This window comes from Physcomitrium patens, chromosome 8 (assembly GCF_059467195.1).
Source record: "Physcomitrium patens ecotype Gransden chromosome 8, ASM5946719v1, whole genome shotgun sequence".
Taxonomy (NCBI): Eukaryota; Viridiplantae; Streptophyta; class Bryopsida; order Funariales; family Funariaceae; genus Physcomitrium; species Physcomitrium patens.
The window spans coordinates 1343026-1368837 of record NC_143417.1 but is presented as its reverse complement, the minus strand read 5'-3'; the positions used below and the strand labels follow the sequence as shown (position 1 = coordinate 1368837).

Genomic DNA, 25812 nt, shown 5'->3' with positions numbered 1-25812 from the left:
GCAATGACTCTGAAGTGGACACTGCGAAGTGCGAGCGTCTCATTTAATATGGAAAAGCGTTAATAAGATACTAGTCAATTCCGAAACGTTGGTTTTCTTGATCCCCTCAATACGTCAAGGCTCTTAGAAAATTCATGAATGGGAAGCAACAAGCTTCAGAAGTTTGTTGACGGTGAGTTTCTACATTAACAATTGCGTTATCAGCATCATTACACCGTTGCTAAGCACGAGAAGATGTAGCTGAATGTTGGAATTCAAATGCTCAAGTTTATCAACTTGATTGAACGAAACTTTAAAACTCAGTTAAGATTGCAAGGCTTACCTAATACAAGTTTTACATAATACAAGTCTTCAACTCCGTGAGCTCGAAAAAAATATGCCAGAAATGTGCACAATCTAGAAATCCGTTAAAAACGAGAGTTCTGTACACAAGGTACATCTCTATCTCAAAGTTAAAACGCGATTCAAGATCCTGAGGGTCACATGAAATGATGGTTAGAGAGCTTAGACAGGGTTAATGGCAGTGCTAAACTGAGCCTCTAGAAACTCCAGCTGACGCTCCAGCACCGTTAGCTTCTCGTTCAGGGTTGCTAGCTTACTCCTGGTGGACGATTCTGCATGTTGCAACACATGACTTCCCGGTTAGTAGGGAAAATAGACATTACTTAGTCCAACTGCAACTATCTCTCGTGTTTTTTTGGTTTGCCCCTCTGCTGTAATTGATAGGAGTTCGAAACCCTCAGCCATAGTATTAAGAACTTGTGGCCCCATTAGGGCTACGACACAGTGAGAAACATATGACAGAACATGAAATATAATCATAGACGACATATGCTTACAATCCAGTTGGAGAAATGCTACAAAAGTCTAGAATCTTCGGTTCTTTTAGGTTTAGCGTGGTGAAAGGTATGGAATGTTCATTAGGTTTCTGCAGAGTGATAATGAACATGAGCATAATGACTGAGACTTAGCGTCTTTGCAAAAATGAAAGGGGCAGCAAGTTGTAGCCAGATCTCGAGGAAACTAGAAAAGAAGAGAAATAGGAGAAAATGAGTGTAGCGCTTACCAAACTGCAAAAGGAACTCGAAAAGGCGCCGGACGTTCAGCGACAGGGAGCTCGAAAAATGGCGATTGTCCCAGTCAGATTGTACAGCAATGCCGACGGCGACACTGTTATTAATCCCGTTCTTCGCCATGTTGGCGAGCCCGTCTCACAGGCACAAGCTACTCCTACCTCTTGGCAACTTCAGATCTTCTCAAACCCAACAACGCTTCCAAACCTAGCTCCTTCGTAGTTTAAGACGGAGCTCCCTAGACGCGCAATGAAAAATCGAACTTCTCAGACTCTATTCCTAGTCTGGGAACACGGGAAAAATCCCTTGACGCTTCGAACAATCCAGAGTGGTAGCACGTCTCCTCAACCAGTTTCCGACCCACAAGACATTCCCACTGCGACAAAATACCTCAACCTAGATGCACCCACATTCCCGACACCTGCGACGTCCGTTCTCAGGCTTCCACCAAAATATGCGCAATCAGAATACCTCAATCCTGTGCTCTGTTTCGCACATTGACGCGACAGTTCGATGGGTGAAGACAAACCCAGCTGGGTCTGCATCGATTCGTGACCCCTCCCCCGCCCTGTGTCGCCGAACGGACCGAGCCCATACCCGTTCGCAGTCTATTACCAATGGCTCCTACAGCCGTTCACGAGTCTATTCCCGTTAGGAGTCTGTATCCGGGAGGTCCCTATAGCCAGTAAAGTTCTATAGCCGTGCGTGGCTTTTGTCTTACTTGGGTAGCAGGTGGCTAAGTGGCCCATTGTTATATAATTGTTTCAATCTTATTCATTTATTTATTTTATTTTTGTCGTTTCTTAAATAAATTAAAATTAAGATAAATAAAATAATCACAAGAAGAAGTAGATGAAACATACGGAGACTGATTTCTTTTTCTCCTTTCAGTTTCTATCCAAAACTTAACAGTTTTAGATGGTGAGAATGATTTTTTTTTTGTATCAACACCAATCCTTTCTTTACTTTTATATAATGTTATTCATTTTTAAAAATAGTTTTAATGATGATAATAAACTTCAAACAGTTCTTAGAATGTGTATAAATATATATACACATATGCCTTTTAAGCACAAATATAAAAAGAACTGTAAACCATAAGATTAAGTTACTAATGTAAAACAAGTTTATAAAATAATTATTAATTCTTGTACAAGATTCTAAAATGTAAAATTAAATCAGTTCTCTATTCGATTATTATTGTGTACATGTTATGAATAATCAATTTGTTTTTGATACGTGCTATTAGTAGATTATATGTGATTTTAAAATCCAATATTCAGTTTTAACTTTTGAAGAATAGTCTATGTAGTGATTCATTTCAACTTATAGAATTTGAAGAAGTATTATTTAATGAAATTGAATATAGTTTCATACTCCAGGTAGGCAGAATCGTTATTGAAACTTTACGTATAATGGTTGTTTCCTCTATAAAAAACTATAATCAAATATAAAATTTCTGTTTTGCCTTATTTATTGAAATAAATCCAAATTGTAACATTTTTTAAATTTATTTCTCACTCATCATTAGTGAAACAAAAAACCTTGGATTGACTTCTTATCCTTACGGTGTATGTTGAGTTCCTTACAGAGAATATAGTTGTATTTATTAAAAAATTAATTATTTGTTTATTCATCTAATTAGAACTCTGGGATCTTTAGAATCAGAACAGTGAACCTTTAGCTTGGCGTCAATCAAGCTGTCATTAAATTTCAGCAAATGAAAAGTTGGCAAATCTGTTCTTCTGGTGTAAACAGTTAGTTTCACACTTGACTGAGATTAGGCCCATTAAGTCCACAGTTTCAATGGTAACTGTGCGACAGTGCGAGCATAACAAGTGCAAATATTTGCCAGAGTGTATTTAAATGTCCAGAGGATGAGCAGCGACACATCAACAAGCACTTTTGCACAACTTTCACAGATACACTGCAGCGAGTAATTGATTGGGAGCCACCTATATACAGCATTACAGACGAGTTTCTGTTGGCAATGGGAACATCATATCTTTCTCAATCAATCACCTGCCCTGTTAAGTAGTTTCAGAAAAAATTGAAAGCAAGTTGAATATAAACTTGCAGAAGGGGGAGAGGACAGCCTCTTGCTTGGTGACTTCACTAATCAGGTCACCAAGCTGCTAGCAAATGAATGCTGATATGAAGGTGTAATTGGACACACTAATGGAAGGATAACTGGGCTATAGAACTGGCTTCAAGTAAGCCCTCCTAATACATGCAAATGGGTAAGTCGTACCCATCAGAGATATACAAACCAGACTAAACAGGATTACAAATTCTCACAACTAATCCTCATCAACTGACTGTGAGTAATCATTACGCCAGTAATTCACGTCGTTGAAGTCCGAGCCATCAGTAGAGGAATCCTTTGTTACAGGATTTAACTCACTTTCGTGATGAACATCCTTTAAAATGGGTCCGGCCTCACCTACAACTCCCTCTCTCAACATTTTTTCCATGGCTTTGATTGTACCATCAGGTTCTATTCCTGCGATTTCTTCACCTGAAATAGATGACAAAGCTTAGAGGAGAGCATTTATAAGGTGGTACGAGGAACCCAACCAAATTGCACGCAATAGGACCACTGCAGACCAATTGAAGTGAACGAAGTGAACCTACCATTATTAAAATGCCACTCCAGTAACCTAAAATTACTTCAAAGTCCAAACCAACATTAAAGATTTATTAAGAATATATAACAAGAAAGGAAGATATTATATTCACCTGTTATTGGATTAATCATACGCCCTTCACCTGGAACAAGATCATGCACGAGGTCAGCAGGAGCAGTTGTAACTCCAGAATAAAGCGTATTACTCTTCACTCCAGGCGAACCAGGTGCCTCTCCAGCTGGCTCCATATGGACTGAAAAATAGGTTTCTAATAGGTTATTTTCATTTGCCCCAGCAAAATATCCTTTAAAATAAGTTCCCAACACAAGTCAAAGTCCTCGATCCCAAAAAATTAAATTAAATTAAAATGAAAAAATGAGTAGTGAAACAGACAAACCACTTTCAAATCACGCCAAATGCACAAGGAAAACTCAACAGTTGACGTCGCAAAACCACATATCATTGACTTGTAGCAACGGTGGAAAGCAACGCACCGGCAGAAGAATCTTCTTGTTGCGACTGAAACAACGAGAGATTGCCCGACAAATCAACCATTTCAAGTTTTGTACTTATTTCTGTATCATCTAAAAACTGGTACGTTGGACTGCCATTGCTCATGTTGTTCGCTTCATTGAGAAGATTGGGCTCAACTTTAACATTCAAGTTAGCCTTTTCACGAGCCGAAGTGACATTATCCACGAGACCTTCACTTTCCTCTAGAACCACTCCGTCGTCGCAGCTGCTATCCCCACTGTTTTTAGGGGGAGAGACAGCATTTGCAGCTGGCCCATCCTCATCCCGAGAAGACGAAGATGTTACAAGGAATGTTGGAGTAGACTCTTCTGTTGACTTAGTAAAATCATCTTGAAACGCAAACCAGTTGGTGTTCGAACCGAATATACTGTCTGCCCTACCACTGTGTCACAACCCATACAACAAATGAATTCAGGACAAGAGCATAAACTGGGAAAATGCATTCATTTGGAGATCCCAACAGACAATAAAGCATCAATCAATCAATCCTAATTACAGCAAAACATCAGATGGAAAAGGAAGTATCGTTGACATGCATTAAATTTATGGAAATAATAAACAGATAAAGTAGTGTTCAAAATACCTATCTTGCTCTTCACCAAGTTGAAGCGAAGAAATGACAACCTCAGCAGATTCATCGTCAAAAAACATGTCCTGCAAATACGGCCACACCTCAGTCCCCTTCAAGTATATATGTTGAACTTTTCTCTTACAACTCTTGACCATAATCCAAATGACACAAACAACATGATATTCATGTCACAAAGAAGGATATCGAATAATATGTAAAAGGTTGAACCTCCTCATCTCTATCCATTGCCCCGTGACCCTGCGTATTGCGAAGCCAAAGTTGAGAAATAAGGTGCAAGTAAGAATGAGTAGGTAGATTTGCTAAACACCTCAAGTACAACCAGTACAGGAAAGAGCAACAACAATTGCACAAACAAGTGAAAAAAAGTACATAGAACTTTTGAACATTCAAAAAAATTGAAATACACTGCAATAAGACAAACCTCTTCAGCATCATCATTATCGAACATGCCGTAATGATAAACTTCACGATTTATGTTATTGGCCATAGTCGATATGTCATAATCTCTATTACTGAAATCATCATCATCGCTATCCAGTTGGCGATCCTGGACAGCTGCAGGCCGTCTGTTCACACACATCAGATTGTCACATCAATATTTTTTCAGTACTAAACCACATTAACTTGCAACGGGATTCCATAGAATGAATAAGGAATCTGTAAAACAATGGGCAATTCCCTTAGAACGGCAGCTTGATGCTATTACGATAGAATTTGTAGATCATAGAATTTATGAAGTTCAGGAACATGGCTCTTAGCATCCTAAAGATTGAGACATACCCACAAGACCACTGAAACACATTCTCAATCTGATTCCGCTGCTGCAAAACTTTGGGCACCCACTCACTCCACTTTGAATTAGCCTGCATCGGTGACAAATGTAGTAAAATTGTAATCAGACAACAGAGACAAATGTAATATAAATGTGTCACGGTGCAGCTAAAGCAAGGAGACGTACCTGTACGTGGCCTTGAACAATAGAATTCGAAGTAGAAGTCTGATCAATTTTGTTTGCGAGACGAGTGAGGTGCCCCATGCTACCTATCCTTGTGGGTGACTTACTAACTGCTGGCTTTGGCTGCACACCAATAGGGCGAGCGAGATTTGAACAACGTATTTTAGGATAAAACATAAGCCATACAAACATGTCAGGCATACCTTTATCCAAACTGAATAAATATGTATTTTAGGGCATCATTCAGGTCATGCATATTAACCGCAGTGAATCAGTGAAGGCACATCCAATGATCATCTATAGTTTGTCAGCCAGACGACCAGGTGCTCTGAACTTTCAAGAAAACGCAACAAGCAATACTGTGTGCTTAGCCATCACAAGGGAACAGAAACTGTCAAGTTAAGATCCTCACCTCTCCTCGACTGTCGGGTGCAAAAGGGTTCTCATCCACAGCCAAGAGTTTATCCAAAAATTTACAGTCTTGAAATAAGTGGTCAACCAATATTTGGTTATTGCTCTCCAGGCATGAAGTTACAATACTCTCCACATGATGGTGCAGCATATTGTTGAAGGGGTAACTGTTTCAGATTAAAATTAACTACTTTGAGAATAATACTGATCAGGCTCGAGAACACTTGCTGCTTCAGATCATTAACAATGAAATGTAACTAAATTAGCACATTCCAAAATCTAGATGACTCGGAACTAAGAAGATGATGAAGTGATAAACGTACTCAAAAAACAGTTTCAACACCAGCTGAATTGCTCCTGAGCTAACCAACTCGTGTCTAGCACCTTCACTGTTTGCTCTTAACAAAACTGCAATAAACTCCACTATCTGCCAAGATATTTGCACCAACAAAAGAATGAGATCATAGAAAAATGAATTAACAATGCAACAGGAAGGAGCACTGTCCACGTAAATAACAAAGTCATGAAACTGAAAGCCTCCATCCTAACGCAGAAAGGCCAGGCCTGACCTTCAGCCTGTGGATTCCGAGAGGTGGCTGAAGCTGTCCATATGTTGTCGGCAACGTCTTTTCATCTTTTGACACATCCAATACTGCAAGTAAGTCACCTGCAGATAAAAACAAAGGGAACTGGATATCAGTGTCACATGCGAAGACTAAATCTTCATGGAGGCATTAAAACTGACAATTATGTTATTCCCAACCAACAATTAGCCTGAATCTCGATAAAAGTTCATCACATCATCTATTACAAATTACACCGACTCACCTAGTCTTTGAAGCATCCCTTCGACTGTCTCCGGATTTGCAGTAGACAGAGGTTCGGCAGCGTGCTGACCACGAGCGAGTCCTGCAGCTGCAACACTGGCAGCTCTCTTCGGATCCAAGAGAGATATACACACCGATAGAGAATGTACAAGAGTAGACTTGGACTCTGGATCCTCCAATACATGATGAAAAAGGCGCCCCACAAACCTACCAAATTGAGCCAAAGAAAAGTAAATTTTAAGTAAAAACAAATGCAAGGAAGCGTAAGCAAAAAAATAAAATTCTTCATTGCAACTAAACTGCCTTGCACGAACGGAAATCTGGATCTCATAATTCCATGCAATATAGTCTATCATGCGAGGATTATCACTACCTCTAGATAGATGATAATGGAAAAGCTTGACGAACAGTTGGAAAGATAGAGATATAAAGAACATGATTTATTTCTTAACATATCAAGTTGATATTCAGACAATTCCATCGCATGTCAACTGCACAAAACAAGTAGTCAAAGAATAAAACACGCACTTTGGGCTCGAAAGTTTTGAAGCAAGGGCAGATGGAGCAATGCGGGTAACAGCTGACAAAGTCTCTGCAACATTTGCGTGAACCTCTGAAGAATGCTGGGATCACACAACAAGACGGCCATCCGTTAGTTACCAAGGACAAATGAATAAACATACCGTAGCAATGATAGTCGCGCATAAAACCAGAACATGCCTACTGACTTTCTAAAGCAACAGTGTACATGAAGAAGAACAAAAATGGTAATAATAGACCCAATCGTATCCAGGTTCCGATTCCTGTCTATAAAATAGTTCCGTCACCAACCAGAATGTCAAAGATAAACATGGTAAGTAAATGTTGAAAGTACCGGTGGGCTAAGTTTGTCTACAAGCATCTCGAGTAGATCAGTGTCTGCCAACCATTGCAATGAGTCCACATGGAAGGCATATATGTGTTCATCTGCACCCACCAGTCGTACCAAAACCTACAAGTGTAGACAGACTTACATTTTAAAAGATGCGGTTTAAAATCTATAAAACCAGAACAATCCTCCAAATAACACAATTACGAAACAATTAAATTGCTAAGCGGATAACAACTTACCTCCATGATGGAAGTAATACCAATTAAATCAACCAACTTCTTCAACACCTCCTGATGTGCCTGGACAAGCTCAACGAAGCTTTAGATATTTCCAAGACGAAAAAAACTTGATGCATCACAAAGAGTCAGAATTGCTACTATGATGTGATTCATTCCTAAAATATAACCTGAGGTCACCGACTAATTTCCACCCCGTCCCTCATATATACCAAATCCTGAAAAACAGAAAAGCACAAAGGAAAATAGGGCATGGGGAGCTCTCAGGCTTACTTGTAAATACCGCATGACTGGAACGGTCTTTCTAAGAAGCAAGCCGATAACGACCTGCACTTGCATTTCAGAACCCAACAACGTTACAATTTAGAGATTTAAAAGTGTATTCATGACCAGGCAAAGGCTTTTGCATATTCCAATTACTACAAGTAATCCAAGTATCAACCTTCAGCGCTCACCATTGTCCGACTTTAAGGAATTTTTATAAGCTACAGAAAACTAAAGAAAGCTTAGCGGAAAGTATCTGAAATCAGCAACAGTCTGCTGAGACAATCGAAGACTTCAAGCTCTGCAGGATCTAGAAACCCTACTCCTAACTATTCATCATAATAAAAAGAGTGCTGGAGCTACAGAGTTGGAATAAGATAAATATTCACCTTACTAAAGTAGCCTGCTAACAACGTCCCATGGGGTCGATCAGGCTCCAAAAAAGAAAAGAGGTAATTCATGAGCTGCAGCGAAAGAGAACGTGAGTAGACTATAATTCCACAGCACGAATCCAACCCGATTTGCCTTGCATCATTTGTCTCATTTTATCCAAAGGTATAAATAACCTAAAGAAAGCACCTCATAACCTTAAATCATTATACAATCAAATTAACAAGGTTAGCACCTCATTTGTTGTAGGAGTCTAGTAGGACATTATCATGAACATGTCATGATTATGTTCTAGCCACGACATACACATTCCTAAATAAAGAACTGGAAAGTACCTCCTCGTCCTCAACTAATGTCTTGAAAATGACATCTATCTCGCACGTGAAAATCTCGCACGCAATAAATGGAAACCTGGGAGAATGATAACACAAGAGTTCCAACAAACCAAAGACCATCACAATAAAGCGATCATGCTAAACTCATATAAAATCGAAGTACATGTGGAAATTGCCGAATTCCATAAAACTCACAAATGACAGAAAAAGTCAAAGCTATTTGAAACTTAAACTTCCCCCACAGATATAGGTGAAGATCGAATTAGTGTTGAAACTAACTTACTTAAATTGACGCTTATTATCGGGTTCCTTGGGTGGCTCCTCTACTACATAACGTAGCAGCGCTTGAACTTGCGTTTTAGCACGCATGCTGTGGACAACCAAGAAGACAACTTAGAGATGCATGACTATTGGACTTTTGTCATTTGATGTGCATAAACCTAAAAATACAGGCAATTGACGCTTGATCCCATAAAACCACAAGTAATTTAGCACGTGCCAACATCGTTACAAACCTCATCTTCTAGAACAAATGCCAGAGAGATTTACAGGTAAGATCAATAGTATCCGTCAAGGTAATCAACAGTAATCCCATTTTAAGGTGTCACAGTCCTGCGAATACAATCGACACAAAACAGCTCATAAAAAATTAATCATAGATGAGGTTGCTCGAATGTGCTAAGACAAAATCACTAACTTAAATGCTTACAAATTGATTAGCCTGCTGTTGAGAGCTTTACACTCCTGGATGATTTCATCCTCATCCAGGAGCTCTTCCAGGGTGTAAGCATCTTTATCAAGAACCGACTCAACCTGTACGGATAGGCACACCCACTGATCAGCACTAGTATCAAAAATAACCACGAATGGCCAGCAGATAATGCAAATGTGCAAGCAAGTACTCCATTGCAACACGCTCTGATTGTGAGTTTACTACACGCTACTTCCTATTCAAGATAGGAACAAAAGACCTGAAATCATCTATCATATCATCAGAAGCTACACATCTCATAACAACTCAGAGTTTCGCTTAACAGATACTTCACTTAACGCCAGTGCCCGAATTTCTGATCTAAGTAGCAAAGTTCCTGGTAAGCAGTTCATGATTTGTAAGGGCAATAAGTACTACGATGAAGACAGTTAGGGACAGAATTATCAAGTGAGATCACAGCTTTGTATGCTGTAGAGATATGGCAATTTTTTAGGTGGCACCACTTGAAGCCTCCCAGAACAAGGAGAAATTCTCATTTTATGCTCAACATTTTGAGTTGTGTATCAGCACTCGGACAAACAGGTACCTCAGTATACGTCAAGTACAAAAAGAAGAAATGAAAAGAAAAGATCACACTTCAGACGTCAGAAAACGGATGCATTGCTTGTGAAGATGGAGGCGCACTACCAATCTCCTCACAAGCATAACGTTTTACATGTAATATCACACTTCAATGAGCTCCGAAAGAAAACCCCCACTTATGGCGCTTCTTGGACAGAGAGTAAGCAACATAACTAGTGGGCCGCTAGGCTCTAAGCCTTGCACAATTCGTTCCTTCATCCTAACCATACGCCAAATGTAAGCTAACTTTTTCCACGATTTAATATATCAGCAAAATCTGCTTTAATGACTACATTTGGTTGCCACATCCATGCGTAAAAAGCGGCCACGCGACCGGAGAAATCAAGCCATTTCCACAGAATTCATGCAGACGCGAATTCAAATGACTTGACAGAAAGAATAGAATAAACAGTTGCCTTCACTGTACACGCGCCGAACCAAAGCCTGCAAAACTTGCACGGTCAAACTCACCGGAGAAGTGGTTGATAAACCAGACACTCGCCAAAACATTTTCCTTTTTCACAGAATCTTCAATCTCGATTCGGTTCTTCCTTCCCTTGATGTCACTAACAGACAAGATCTCTAATGTTGCCCACGGAAACACCAACCAAAAATAAATTGAGGTCCCTGCTGATCTTCTCTTGAACCTTCTGATTGTCCCCAGGAAACCTGCGCGCTGCTGAGAACACTCCGTGTACTCTACCTCCAACCCAACAGGGACCCTATTCCAACACACCAATCCCGCAACCCCAAGTTCTAAATCTCTGATCCCTTCCTACTTCCTGAGACAGAACGGTAAAAACTATCCGCTCAACAGAGCTGCTGGCGCTGTGATATCCCTCATATGATCTCAAGGCCAGAATCTGTCCCGACACTCTACGTGTCCGCCTCTCTGTAGACCCGATTGCATCCACGCCTTCATCCCCTTCCCACACCACTACTTCACCTTCGCCACAAAATCCGGCCCAAAAACCTAACCCCTCAAGAGAATGTAATCCACAAGAATCTGCTCTCTCCCACGCGCTCTCACACTCCGACAACAGCCACAACCCTGGATTCGTCCGCGTTCTCGCTGCCGCCCACGCCAAAACACCGCTCGCGGTCCGTCCCGCTCACTCCAACCAGGAGATTAGTGTCCAGCACCAAACCCTAATGCTCCACTGCTAGGTGGAACCGGTAGCATTACCCTCACAAGGAATCACTCAAACTACACCAAAACCGAGAACTAGCTCTTCGACATGATGTGGCAACAACGGCAAGTTATCACCGCAATGTTCCGGCAAAGGCAATGAACGCAGCGAGTGCGACGACGATTCACCCCGCAACGTGACCGCAGTCAGTACACGTCAACGCCAGAACACCGACTACACCGAAATGCGATGGGCCGAAGGGTTCGTCCCTGCCACAGCTTTTCTTCACTTCTCCGTCGCCCCCCTACCCCCGTTCACACTGCCGAACTTCCAGCTATGAGGATCCACGTCAGACGCCGGACTTGAATAAGGGTTGCCACGTAGTATTAAGAATGCAAAGATTACTGGGAGTTCGGAATTGCCGCTTTCACACTTCAGCCTTTTGGAGGGAGAGCATGCCGTGCCCATGGCCATGTTTTATAACTTCGGATTGGATGTGGGAAAATTCATTCGTTTGTGGATGATCATTTGCTTTCCTACAAAAGTACTATTCATAATTTTCTTTTTTGTGTTGTGTTGATTGGTGGACTTAAAATTTAAATAATTATGCATTAATTATTTTCTTTCAGTACTTTCAAGAATTGTTCCAAAGCCAAGTATACGTTAAATTATGTACATATTAAAACACGTGTAATGTAAATTCTATTATTGTAAAACACTGTAATGATTATTTTTTAAAAAAATTATTTATAAATATGATTTACAGTTTTCTAATTTATGTCTCATTTATTTTGATTTTTCCACCTACTTTTCCAATTTTGTCAATTATATATATATATATATATATATATATATTCACACACACATAATTATTCTCACCAATGAATTTATCCTTTAAAAATAATGGTTAATATCATACAATATCAAAGTTTTCAAAATACTGATACTTATTAAATGTGGACTCGAGGATGGTTTTTGTTTATTAGAAATGAAATTTTTACTAAAATAGACAGACAATTGTGACAAGTAACGGGCTTTGAATAATGTAGTGAGTATGGCTTGCAAATTTACATCATGTGATTTGTGTTTGTGTTTGCATACAAAGAATAAATAAGTTAATTAATAAGCAGGGGCAGGGTGGGGTATTAAATCACATGCATAATTGTTCAAAGGTGACGAACACTCACAAAACAAAACCAAAGAACACATAATGAATAAAATGAAAATAAAATGAGATTGTTATGAGTCCCTCCTTTTACTTAGGAAATAGTGTGAGTAGTTGGAGCGGAGATTTTTAAAATACGCTTCTCTTACGTTCCATTGTGTGAAACTTCGTCCAGATTTTAAAAATAAATTAAAACATAAAAAATGAAACCACAAAGACTCATTACTGCAGAATCAAAATGATGGATCACTCTCAAGGAAAACTCCACGCCAGCTTAGACAGCAGGCGTGCTTTTAAAATGGGGGAGCTGACTTGGCAATGGCACAAAGGAATACACCCGGTGAAGTGGGCTTCCGAGTGGGGCAGTTTGTGTGCGAACATATTTGCAAGCAAGACCCTCTTTAAGCTTCTCTGCAAATCACAGCAAATAGCAACAGATCAGATTGGTCAAGATGCAGCTCCTGTCACTGCAACTCTCAAGAAGCAATGGAAGGTTGTGTTCAGTGACTGGTACTCAGCGTTTTTCTTCGTTGTCTGCTTCGAAGTCAATCTGCAGCTCCAGAGCCCATCTAGCAGCACTACCCATGTCAAGTTGTGCACTGTTTGTACCAGAACAACTTCAGGTAATGCTGTGCAGTTTTATCCAATTTTCTGGAAAATTACTGGTGAGCACAAAGTTTTAGGTTTTATGTGAGGGTACTTGGATGTTGCGGTGATACAGAATCGTTTTAGTCTTAGAACTAGATCTAGAAAAATGGCGTCCGAATGTTTGCCATTGCACACAAGTAGTTGGAGGTTGTGGTGAAGTCACGCGTAGATTCAACCTCATAACATTGGTAGGATTGGTCTGATTGAGACATCATTCTTGACACTTGCGGGAATGTTTATCAAGAGAGTAGTACGCACCTTCTTAGGGATAGCACATCCAGATGTTGCATTTGTTATGTTTTGCTGTGGCGTTTTTTCTCAGATCTGGACACGCTGAACAACTGGCTGTGCTGTTCATGGGGAGTGTGTGCCCCCACCAAAAAGCTACAACAGAAGAATCTCGGAAAAGCTCTCATGCTATCTTCGGGATAATCCCACGCTCCACAAAGATTGGCGTTGAGACTATAGGCCTTCACAGCTCTGCAATCAAAGTCAAACCTGTAGAGCGAACGGTCTTTATGATTACATCTACCAAGTGAAGTAGAGAATAAACACATCTAGTGGCCAGCATTCCTCGAAAAATGAGTTAGCAAATTACTAGCCGATGACGAGTTCTGCAACATCGCACATGAAAAAATTCAGAATATGGCCCACACCCTGAAAAAATCCTACTTTTGCCGATTACATATAGAATTCAACATTAAGTTATGTGCGAAACTAAACTACTAGTCACCAGATCGAGGATCCAGAAGACCTGTCCAGGTTACTCACTTATCATTTTCCCTAAGATTGCTGGAAAGGATGCAATCAGTCATTAGGCAATTATCTATTATCTGAGCAAACATGAGGAACACTGGAATATCAAAGGTGATGATATCATATGCGCATCGTTGGAGGATACGACGTAATCACTCAGATTCAGCTTCTGATCTATGATGTTGTAACGACAGAAACTGAATTTCATATTTAAACTTTTGAGGCTATGATTACTCACTCTGAAAATAATGATTTTTGTGTCGAGGATTTTTATCCAAGATCTTCCGCAGAGTAGTTATTCTGGCTTTGAAATGGAAAGAGTTTTAAAAAAAAATTCTTTTAGTATTTTAGATACATTTTTTTACTTTTGAATCCAAAGACTGCACGGACCTGACACGAAACGTAGTTCCGAAGTTTAGACCCTGGAAAGTAGAACAAGGACTCAAAATTTATGAACATGCGATTTGCCAGCTCTTCTTCAGATGTCTCATGCAATTATGCCACACATATGAAGGGCGTTCGGGTTTTAGCAGACTGGTCGAATGCTGCCTTTCCAATCTCGCATTTCCCAGCGTTGTAGCTTTTGTTCTCATCTTCACCACACTTTGATTCCGGAGGTGCAACAAGATCACCGGCAACCGAGACAAGTAGCATGGATCTAAGCGAGGCAAGTCACCAGAGCAATCTATTTGTACTAGCAGCGTGGACGAGGCCACCGAACGTCATATCCGCTACGGTCTCTCGCGCCCAAGCGTAGAATTGTAACCGGAGAAGGAGAAGTGCGCACCATATTTTGCGCACTATTATACTTGCTCCTCGTTACCCATAAAGGTGTGCAAAATTGTGTGCGCAGAAAAATCCATAATATCCTCCATCAATTTCCAGGGCCTTTCATATTGAAGCTCCCTCGCAAATGGAGGCAGCTGCCGCGGCACCGACACTTGCAAATCCATGTCCACCAGCTTCTCCTTTAGTTGTAGTAGAGGCTTACTTCTTCGACAACGGCGGTAGGGTCACTTCGAAGCTTAAATTTCAGCTTCAACAGCCAGTCTTGAAACCACTCATTCACCCACCATAGAGGCAATTCACAACACAGCATGGGAGAAGAAAAATGCTCTCCTACTTGCTTCGCAACCTGCCAATCTGCCTCATCCATTCCATTCCCAGCAATCCATTGCACCCATTTCTCTCTTCTAACTTCACTGAGCTTCGCCGCCATCGGCAAGACTCGAGAGCCATGCAGGTGATAGTAGACATCGAAAATCGAGGCACGTTTCTCCATAAGTAGTATTCCGAGGGCTTCGAAGCTCCAGCTCGAGTCCGAGAGGCGGCTGAACTTGAGAACACGCCGAACTGCGATCAGAAACTGACGCAGCCCATCGATCCAGGCTTCGCGCACGCGCCACGGCGACTCACCACAACAGCACTGGTAGATAATGCAGTGCGAGAGGGAACCTGGCAACGTGCAGTCCAACGCAGAAAACCCGCCCGCCAAATTGGGTCAGGAACATTGGTGGAAGCATTGCTTGCTGCACCAACAACAACACGACTGCGTCAAGACCACTGCAGACGTTGAACGGGTTTCAACGCAGACGTAATCCATGTCCTCACGCATCCGCTTCGAATCCGCCGCGGCTGTGCATGCCCGCTGACCCGCTCGCCCACGCGACTCTTGTTGTCGGAGATGAAGCACGTTCGTCGAATATTCATTCGTTCTCTGTGCGTTAGTTCCATGTTCATTCGTTCGTTTCTGTGTAAGGATGAATTTGTGAGAGGTTGAAGTTATCTTCTTTTGGATGGTTGAGGTCAAAGAGGGACGCGCGAACCTACCGGGTATCAATACATTTGTATCAAATATTTTAATCACGAGGTAAATTACGCGAAAAGATGACATGGCAAGGATGACAATGACATCGAGGGAGAATAAACACCTATCGAGATCTCCACGACCGGGGTTGAACAATAAGGTGGAGGGAATGGGTCATGCTCTGGGTCGGAGAGTAGTAGGTAGGTGGAAGAAAGCACGAGGAGTGGGGGAACGACAGAGAACGCTAGAGGGGAACAGTTCCCATGGAAACAGCATCCAAGACATGGCCAGGACCAAGCCTCATTCCAATCAGGTTCTCAGATCCCACCTCCTCCAAGCAGCACCGCCCTTCACAGGGTTCAGTAGGGGAACGTGGCCGTACTTTGCGGGCCGCCACCGCGTTCAGTTTTGACACCGTTCACACCGAGTCCGGTGAAAGGGCTTTTTCCCGCTTTCCCATGCGGGCAGGCTATGGTTTGGTGTGGGTCTGCGTTGCCGTGGCTTCCTCAGCTATGGATGACGATTGCTCCCCTGCCCCAGTCGCTTCCACAGAACTCGCCCTTTAATCTACCGCACTCTTCGCGCAGTCTTCGCTCGGGTTTACCAGAGGCTCTCAACTGCTGATGCAGGGCGCCTTTGCCGATTAAAAGAGCGTCGGGGTATGTCTCTTCCTGCCGACCAGCAACTCCTTGCGGCGGTTTTAGTTAGGCGATGCTCTGGAGAGGTTTTGGAGTTCCGAAGTGCGGGGTCGTGTCTAGGTTGAGGGGACTTTGTATGCGCCACTAATTGGGCATTCAGGTTCCCAATTTGTGTGTTTTGCCCTGGCAGTTGGGCGATTTTCACCCGGAAGCTCTCTATATTTGCTGTCAGGCAATAGTGCAAGTTTTGTGGGTTTTTGGGTTGCTTCTAACTTTTTGTTGTTAACGGGCTAAGCAGACATTCAACTGGGTTAAGAGTTGGGCCCATAAGCTTACGACGATGGTTAGGAGAGTGCCTGATTTTTCATCAACTTTTCCTGAACACTTGCACCCATCAGAAGCGTGAAATTGGTGCATTAAAGGCTCTGACACACTCTGATACGGGGAGCTGCCAGTCACAAAGTCGTGTGCGAAGCTTCTCTATGCCTGAGTAGATACTGAAAACCTCTTTAGTGGTACTCTTTCGCTGGCTATTCTGTGTGCAGTGAAGAATCTCTTTGGGGATACTTTGAACCCTAGCCTGCGCATGTGGGTGGTGTTGGGGTCGACTGTGATTTGAGGTAATCAAGGAAGCGGGAACTGCGATCTCTCGACATTGTGGTATTCCTGGCATGCTGACGGTTGGGGATAGCTTCATAAGTTGATTACTGTGCACGTAAAGGCAGCACCATGTGAGAGCACAAGTTGTGTGGTCGTCGTCTTCCGTTCGTTGGCGTGGTTGGTACGATGAAGATTATCTGAGGTTATTGTATAGGTGTTAGATAACGTACGTTTGGTAATATTTGTGAAAGTGAAGCCCAGTATTGTTGGTTTTTGGAGCATCATATACCTTGGAATCAGTCAACGTGGAAGCATGGCTGCTTCGCGGTCACGCTCTGGATCCCAACAGCCCGACATCGACATTCGCCAAATCATTTCAGAAGCTCAGACTCGCTGGTTACGGCCCGTTGAAGTGTGCGAGATCCTTAAGAACTATGTAAAGTATGGATTTAAACTCAACCCCGTTCCGCCAGTTCGTCCCTGTAGTGGATCCATGTTTCTGTTTGACAGGAAAACTTTGAGATACTTCCGCAAAGATGGTCACAACTGGCGTAAGAAGAAGGATGGGAAGACTGTGCGGGAGGCGCATGAGCGACTCAAAACTGGCAGTGTTGATGTTTTACATTGTTATTACGCTCATGGCGAAGATAATTCCAGTTTCCAGAGAAGGTGCTACTGGATGCTTGACCCTTCACTGGAACATATTGTGCTCGTTCACTACAGGGAAGTCACGGAAGGAGGCAGGTTTACAATGAGTGATTCGCAACATAGTGCTCCAGCAGCTCATGCCGCCAGCCCTCCCGAGGTGTCTAACCCAGCTACCTCTCCCGAATTGGACCAGGATGATGCCGATGTGATCGAGTCTGAAGAAGTCGAAGAGCATAGCTCTTTGGATCCCATCGTTTCTCCAAATGCTCCTCAAGACACTCTGCTTGACCAGCTTACTCCCTCGGCTCGAGCTTCCGCAGACCTGAACAACTCCCTCATGAACGGCTGGATAGGAGGTGGAAGTGCTGCTTCCAATATGTGGATGCCCTCTTCAAATAGAGTTGGCACTTCAAGTCTGGAAAATCTTCTGAACGCTCCTACTGGATTGACACCTAGAATAGGACCATTTCCCCAGCAGTCATCTGACAAGCAGCAGCTTGGAAATAATCAATTTCCGGATATGTTTGGCACACAAGAGCCGTTTTCGAACGGTCAGCGACAGGAAAGTTTCACAGGGGCTATTGATGTCGCTGGGTGGAGTCGTCAAATGATGGATAATAACACGAGGAATAATAGTACCTTTGGGCAAAGTTCGGATGGGCCTTTTGCACCGCATACCGCAAGCGGACCTCCTACGTACGTGAAACAGGAAAGTATGGGTGGGGCTACAATGTGGTCTGATATCCTTGAGCAATGCACTACTCCATCAACTCACAGGAATATCATGGAGTCGCTTATGAACAACAATCAGCTCGAAATGAGCGATTCGCCTCGCACACAGGATCTTGGCTCTTCTCTGGTCCCCCCGTCGAAGGGTATTTTGGAGGCTTTGTCTCCGAGAGGTCTAGGTCGGGAGCCTCAAACACCACTAGAAGCTAGTTTGCAGGCTGTGACTCAAGAAAAAGCTCTTAAAAGCGCTGGTCTATATCAAAGAAGATTGTACGGCATGAGATCTGAATCGCAGCAACTGGATTTGCAGTTTGAAAGGAAATCTCCTATGGAAAAAAGTCCGGAGAGTGAGCCTTTCCCAAAATTGGATAGCTTTGGACGTTGGATGAGTCATACGTTGGAAGCTCAAAATTTTCCAAGCCCGGGTGCCTTTCAATCTAGCTGGCCTGGCACACCAACGATGGGATTTCCTGGTTTACCTGATGATATGTATCAAATGCAAGTCGATGCCAGTCTTAGTACTTCGGTTGTGGCTGATCAGCGATATAGCATCACGGATTCTTCGCCAGAGTGGGCGTATGCCTCTGAAGGTGCTAAGGTTCTAGTCTCAGGTGTGTTCTTAGGGGACTATGCTAATGCTTCCGATATTAAATGGCACTGTATGTTTGGAGAAGTGGAGGTTCCTGCGGAAGTTATAAATGGTGTGGTACTGAGGTGTAAGGCACCTCCACATGCTCCTGGAAGGGTTTCTTTTTATGTCACTTGTGGCGACCGTCAAGCCCATAGTGAGATTCGCGAGTTTGAGTATCGTGCTGGTGGTAGGGTTGTCCCTGACACGAAAGTAGAGCGTCAAGCAACCGAGGAAAGATTGCTCAAGGTTCGGTTGGCGCAATTACTGCTGGCTGAGTCAGATGAAGATCCTGGACAATTGGACGATGCCACAGATATGAAGTTGCAATGCTTGAGTCCCTTCTCCTCTTCCCACAGCCATTCTGACTGGCAGGAAATGGAAAATCTCGCAAATACTTCTGATCACTCGCAAGATATCAACTTTCACGATCGTTTACTCCAAATGTTGCTCAAGTCCCGCATGCAGAAGTGGTTAGTCTGTAAGATTCAAGAGGAAGGAAAAGGCCCTTCAGTCCTTGATGCGCAGGGGCAAGGAGTGCTTCACATGGCTGCGGCTTTGGGTTATGATTGGGCAATTGCTCCGATGTTGGCCGCTGGTGTACCCATCAACTTTCGGGATGCACGTGGCTGGACTGCTCTTCATTGGGCTGCTTCTTTCGCGAAGGAACAAGTGGTGATCGCTCTGCTGGGACATAATGCAGATCCAGGGGCGGTGACTGACCCCACACCTTCATGTCCATCTGGTCAAACCCCAGCAGACCTGGCGTTAATGAAAGGACATGTCGGAATTGGAGGTTTCTTGGCTGAGAGCAGCTTAACACGCCGTCTAAATGCGATGAGCCTCGCTGACCAGAGTCCTATAACTGTTGCAAATGCCCAGTTCGCTGGTGAAACTGCTGTTGCAAAGCTGTCAAGACGTGATAGCATTAAGCATACCTTATCAAGTAAATCTGAGGACTCGGTGTCCATCAAGGAATCATTACAAGCGGTTCGCAATGCTGCCCGAGCAGCTGCCTTAATACAAGCAGCGTTCCGCCAGCACTCTTTCCGGAAGAGGGAGGAGGCAGAAGAAGAAGAGGCATCGATGAAGTTTGACGAGTATGGTATGACGGAGAGTCAAATGCGTGGATTTGTTGCAGCTCGTGCTGCTCAGAGAATACAAAAAGCTTATCGAGGCCATCAGGAGAAGAAGCAACAACTGGCTGCTAGTCGCATACAGCAGAAGTTCAGGAGTTGGAAGGTGCGCAAGGACTTCGTGAATCTACGGCAGCGAGTGGTGAGGATTCAGGCTCATGTACGTGGAAACTTGGTTAGGAGGCGGTTCAAGAAGCTCTTATGGTCAGTAGGGGTTTTAGATAAAGTTATACTACGGTGGAGACGCAAAAGATCAGGTCTTCGGGGCTTCAAGAGCGGGGACCTTGGCATTGATACTAAAGAGGACGACGAAGAGTTTTTGAAAGAGGGAAGAAAACTAGCCGAGAAGGCTGTTGAGAAAGCAGTAACGACAGTCCAGACGATGGTGCGATCTCAGCCTGCCCGAGACCAGTACCGGCGTTTACTTGAAGGGACAATCAAGGCCGAGAAGCTTGGGCAGTTTCAACAAGCAAGTCCACAAGAGTTTCATACCAGCCCTGATGTCGAGGATTATTCATATCAGGAATTGCAAAATCAGCACATGAATCAGTATCTACCGCATAATGGCGACCAGCATATGACCTTTACTGATTAATTACTGTTTATGAGATTGCTAATTTCAATCCTGAAGTTGAAGCAGTTGTGCCGTTTGATCGAGGAGTCTACCTTCTAAGCCTGGCAACTTTTTTATTGGAGGTAGGTGACTTACCAGTCGGGGATTTTGTAATGACGAAAACTGTCGTTTTCATACTGTCCTCGGAATAGTTTTGAAGATACTTGTACGGTTACGTTCAGTTTCAGTGTGGTCTTTCTGTCAATGCTTAGAAGCTTGGTGTGAACTTTCTTGTTTAGTGTATGTGCTATTCTATCTGCTGTTGATCGTGTGTTTGGATGTGTCAGGACTTACAGACCACTCTTTTGGACCGGGTACTTGCTAGTTGTCGACTGCTTCATTTGGTCATAAATGGGAGCATTACGTGGGAAGTGTATAAAGAGGAACCTGGACCTGAGACGAGAGTTCATTTTCTTGCTGCAGAATTGTTCCTGTTCACTGTGTAAACGAGTGTAAAGAGCACTGTGTAATTTGTAGATATTTTCCAAGTTTGTGTGTGGACTGCCTCTCATTACACACTGTTTTTGGGATTGAAAAAAAGGAATTCTTTAGGAGCATTCATAATTGATGTCTAGCCCCGTTTTATTCGAAGGATTGGGGGAACCGTGGATAGTGTACCTTCTCCATAACAATGTACTTCAGCTTCCTCCATCTTCTTCCTCCGTTTTACAGAACTCTTTTATCACGTTGATCTATTTTACTTTGTCTCCAACTCTCTGTAGACGGTGCGCCAAAATATCTCTCAACTAGGCTCTTGTTCTGTTATTAAATCTTCATGTAACTGATTCTGATAAACATGGCTGGAAATACCTGTTTGTGGAAGTAGTGGTCTTTGTGACTGCGATGTGTAACTGATAAAAATACTGTTCTTTTTTAACACGAATGCACCTAGCTAAATGAAAATAATATTGTTCGTCAGTCCGTTTGAACACATTATTATTTCCATTTTAATACCATTTACTAGTTCTTTCGAAATTATGGTCATAAAAGGCTTCTTCAGCACATGGATAGCTGCGAACTAGAAAGCTGACACCATCTCCAATTATCGGGTAAGATGTTCTCCTGGAAGTTTGAAATCCCAACTGGATAAGTAAATGTCAGGCCAAAGTCAGCAGTTTGGTCAGAACTACACAACTCTTCGAATACCCCTTGGAAACAAACACCGAGGCAGATTGCAGGCGGGCTGAGCAGGAAAAGTGTTACACAAACAAATGGAGTTTGTGGAATTCCGATAAATATGGAAAAAAGAAAGATGCTCTGAAGGATTTGGACAAGGAACTGGCAAGGTGCACGCTAAAAGCAATATCAGTTGCTTTACACCTTTCAAAGGGTGGCCCTACTGGAACCTTGGTCCATTAATACGGCCAACGCTCATTTCGCAAGCTAATGCATATTCTCAATTGCTGCGTCTTGTGCACTTTGCTCCAAGTGGAAGGTTAAATACAGGATAACTTTGCATGGAAAGGAGATTGTTGGCTACTGTTCCTCACGGGGTCCAAAGTTACCTGGGCAGCTGATTCTAGAATCCAGAATGGAATGTACCTTTAATCCCACATGCCAATCTGGCATATGATGCGTACAATTTATCACTGCCCATGTCTCATTGTGCTTGTATAGTTTTCTTCCATGGACCTACCAACCCCCAGGAAAATTTCCTCTTTTGAAAGTCCTACTTTCATCCTTGAAACTGCCAAAGATGGTAAGCCCACAAGCTGAAAAGTCTAGGAAGTCAATGTGAGGCCAAAGAACATGTGGTTTTCAACAAATTTTTGAATTGCAAACGAATTTCAAGTATTTCAAATGAGATGTTTTTTTTTTTTCTTTTTTTTTTTCTTTTTTTTTTTTTCTTTTTTTTTTTACTTTGCATCAACTCTCTTAACTAAAAAATAAATTAATTATAAGTATTTGCAGGCATACCATTTGCAAGGGTACTATCCCAAAATCTGTCAACCTACTCATATAACAAATGACTAACAAAAGTGGACTAATTCCAATTGAACAACAAAGGAGACATTGCAATTTCAAGTTGCTTCTATTTCATATCCCAAATGTATTCTCTTAACATGTTCAATTTATATTTCTTTCCTTTGCATGTTTGGATCATTGATATATTATTTATATAGGTATGTGGTTAAGACTTTGAGAAAAAATAGAGGTATACGTGTATTTATCCTTATTAAAAGTCTTAACTCCAAATTATATTAAATTTTTATTTATTGTGAATTGCATGCTATGATCTAATAGTTGGATAGAGATATCACAATTAGTGATATTCTTATGTGGTGTTAAAGTAGAGCTTCAAAGGTTATTAATTGATTTTTTATGTTATTTTTTATTTTTATTTTTTAATAAAATAATTACTCCAATTACTCCAATTACAAGTTTTTTTTTATTATTAGAAAAATATTAAATATAAAAATTAAATTAATAAATATTAAAATAAAAATAATATAGAAATATGATTAAAAAAATATATGATACTAATATTCTATTTTTTAAAAAAATATAATACTAATATTGTATTTTTTTTAAAAAATATGATACTAATATTCTATCTTTTAAAAAAAATATGATACTAATATTCTATTTTTTAAAAAAAATATAAAATATAGATAGATCCTAATAAAATAAATAATAGATATAAAATTTTATTGAATTAAAATAAATTTTAATTATTTTATATATTAATTTTAAACATAAATATAATATAGTATTATTTTTAATAAACATTTGATTTTTTATAAGTATTTAATTTTGCACATGTATAAGTAGTTGAATATCTAAATACGTTTGTTCTTTTATGAATTATTTATAAAAATATATAGTTATAATAATAACTAAATGAATAAAAAAGAATTTATATAAATTATATAATATAAATTAGTATAAATTTCAAATTAAAAAGATATTTTTTGGCTCATAGAATTGCTACATTTATCTTTTATTAGCTAAGATAAAAATAATAATATTGTATCTTTCTATTTTATTTTAAGATGCTTAAGTGTATTCAAAATATACTTATAAAAAATAATAGAATAAATATAGTAATATTTTATATATATATATTATTTCTAATAAGATTTCAAGACAAAAATTCAAAGAATGTATATAAATAAGTGAGACATATATTAAAGAGAGATGGAAATAAAGAAATAAGTAAGTATGTATTCAAGAAAAAACTGGAATGGCTATTGCCAAAGGCTAGAAGACTAGAGTTTTTTGTAAATAGACTAGAAGTAGAAAATGAATTGGCAAGAATAAAGGTCTTATTCTTGCTTCCATGTGTTTAACTTACAAGACAAGTTTCTTATATATGCACTATATGGCCAACTTGTTGGCCAAGTTTTTAACCTTCTAATCACATATAGACATGTATAAAATTGAATTTGCATCATAAAGCTTCTAAGAAGTTTTTTCACAAGATATTATATTAATTACATACTTTTAATTATTTCTAATTTTTTATATTATTTAGATAATTACTAGAATAAATATGTATATTTATAATATTACTCTTTTTTTTTAAAATAAATTCTATAAAAAAAGATGATCATATAATGAAGTAGTCTAAGATGGGAAAAATTATATTTACTACATATTTTAATCTTTATTTCCTTCAAAAGTAGTTAATAAGTTCTCTCAATTATTAATAATTTTCCATATCAAGGAAAAAAGACTATCCTAATATTAGATTATTGTTGAGGTCTTTATAACTTCCTTCAAACAATACATTTGGAACACCATCAAGTATGGTTTCTATCTCCAATATAATCTTGAGATATCAAAAGTTTCTTCCAAAGTCATGATATTAAACAAGTTATATCTCACTATTTATTTAAGTAAGAACATGATATTTTTAGAGATCTTTATTTCTATTACATTGTCTTAAAAGCTGTGACAATCTTAATGTTTCATCTAATAATTTAGAAAAGGATAATTCTTGAGTTGGATTTGTTGGTTGTTGATTTTCCATCTTTTTAGTACTACAAATATAAAGAAATCACAAATCATGATAGAAGATAGAATGTAATCTTTATTGAACCTTGTTTGCTTCATAACAAAGAATTGCTTGACTCTTCATCTTGATTTTGATAGATATTGATAAAAAAACACTTATCTTTTCTACTATAATTATAAGATTATTAGATGGCTTCAACATATGTTTATTAATATTATATCTACATAAATGTAGGAAATATTTGAATCCATTTTAGCGTCGCCTTTAATCTAAGACTTCTTGTCATCAAATTCTTGATTTTTGTTGTGAAAGACATAACTTATAAACAATCAAACCATCAATACATCATAGTGGCACTCAAAAAAATAGATATTTATTTAAAAATAATATAATATTAATATTAAAATAGTAATTACTAAAAAAAGATTAGAAATTTTTAAAACAAAAGTAAGAATAAAAAAGTATTTAGAAGAATAAAAAAGGCCACACTTTTGCCTCTATATTGACTAACTAAGTAAGAGCTACATAGTGGTGTTAATTAAGACTTTTGACACGTATCTAACTTATAATAAACATGTTTACTTTATAAAAAATAATTATGTATATATATATATATATATATAGAAAGTGGTACACTTTTTTTATGAATTGCCAATATGTGTGATATGTAACCAACTTATTGGCCAAGTTTTGACCTATCCATCATTTAAAAATACATATAAAGTCAAATCCACATCTATGAAGCTCTTATGAATTTTTTTTCTATGATATTATTAAGTTAATTTATTTTTATTTACTTCTTTAATCTTAATAAATATGTATATCCATGATATTATTTTCTTTTCTAGAGATAAGTTCCATGAAGAGTAGTGATTGCGTATTGAAGAAGTTGAAGATGAAATAATTGT

General features: G+C 40.1%; 3 protein-coding genes across 9 annotated transcripts; 1 reads left to right on the top strand and 2 right to left on the bottom strand.

Annotated features, from left to right (window-relative positions):
• Positions 1–280: 280 nt before the first annotated feature.
• LOC112285366 (protein BRICK 1) lies at positions 281–1604 on the bottom strand. Its single transcript, XM_024526118.3, has 2 exons — positions 1067–1604; positions 281–614 (listed from the first exon to the last, which is right to left on the bottom strand). Exons 1-2 carry the CDS (start codon positions 1194–1196, stop codon positions 505–507), a joined length of 240 nt encoding a protein of 79 aa, XP_024381886.1. The 5' UTR covers positions 1197–1604; the 3' UTR covers positions 281–504.
• Positions 1605–3077: 1473 nt separating this feature from the next.
• Positions 3078–11830, bottom strand: LOC112285816 (uncharacterized). Of its 6 annotated transcripts, none has more exons than XM_024527025.3 (22): positions 10920–11816; positions 9825–9928; positions 9665–9727; positions 9399–9485; positions 9116–9191; positions 8780–8854; positions 8400–8453; positions 8130–8189; positions 7894–8010; positions 7548–7642; positions 7021–7226; positions 6762–6859; positions 6516–6619; positions 6194–6359; positions 5785–5904; positions 5607–5689; positions 5248–5392; positions 5034–5063; positions 4818–4888; positions 4195–4616; positions 3813–3953; positions 3078–3591 (listed from the first exon to the last, which is right to left on the bottom strand). In XM_024527025.3, exons 4-22 carry the CDS (start codon positions 9482–9484, stop codon positions 3374–3376), a joined length of 2367 nt encoding a protein of 788 aa, XP_024382793.1. In that variant the 5' UTR covers position 9485; positions 9665–9727; positions 9825–9928; positions 10920–11816; the 3' UTR covers positions 3078–3373. The 6 variants fall into 6 exon arrangements, with proteins under 6 accessions (XP_024382793.1, XP_090108426.1, XP_024382792.1 ...); XM_090252300.1 differs by having other exon boundaries at positions 3813–3842; XM_024527024.3 differs by having other exon boundaries at positions 9631–9727; positions 10920–11813.
• A 4641-nt stretch (positions 11831–16471) lies between these two features.
• LOC112285414 (calmodulin-binding transcription activator 3) lies at positions 16472–21768 on the top strand. Of its 2 annotated transcripts, none has more exons than XM_024526229.3 (3): positions 16472–16613; positions 16891–21029; positions 21243–21768. In XM_024526229.3, exon 2 carries the CDS (start codon positions 17506–17508, stop codon positions 20926–20928), a length of 3423 nt encoding a protein of 1140 aa, XP_024381997.1. In that variant the 5' UTR covers positions 16472–16613; positions 16891–17505; the 3' UTR covers positions 20929–21029; positions 21243–21768. The 2 variants fall into 2 exon arrangements, with proteins under 2 accessions (XP_024381997.1, XP_024381994.1); XM_024526226.3 differs by having other exon boundaries at positions 21234–21768.
• The last annotated feature ends 4044 nt before the right edge of the window (positions 21769–25812 follow it).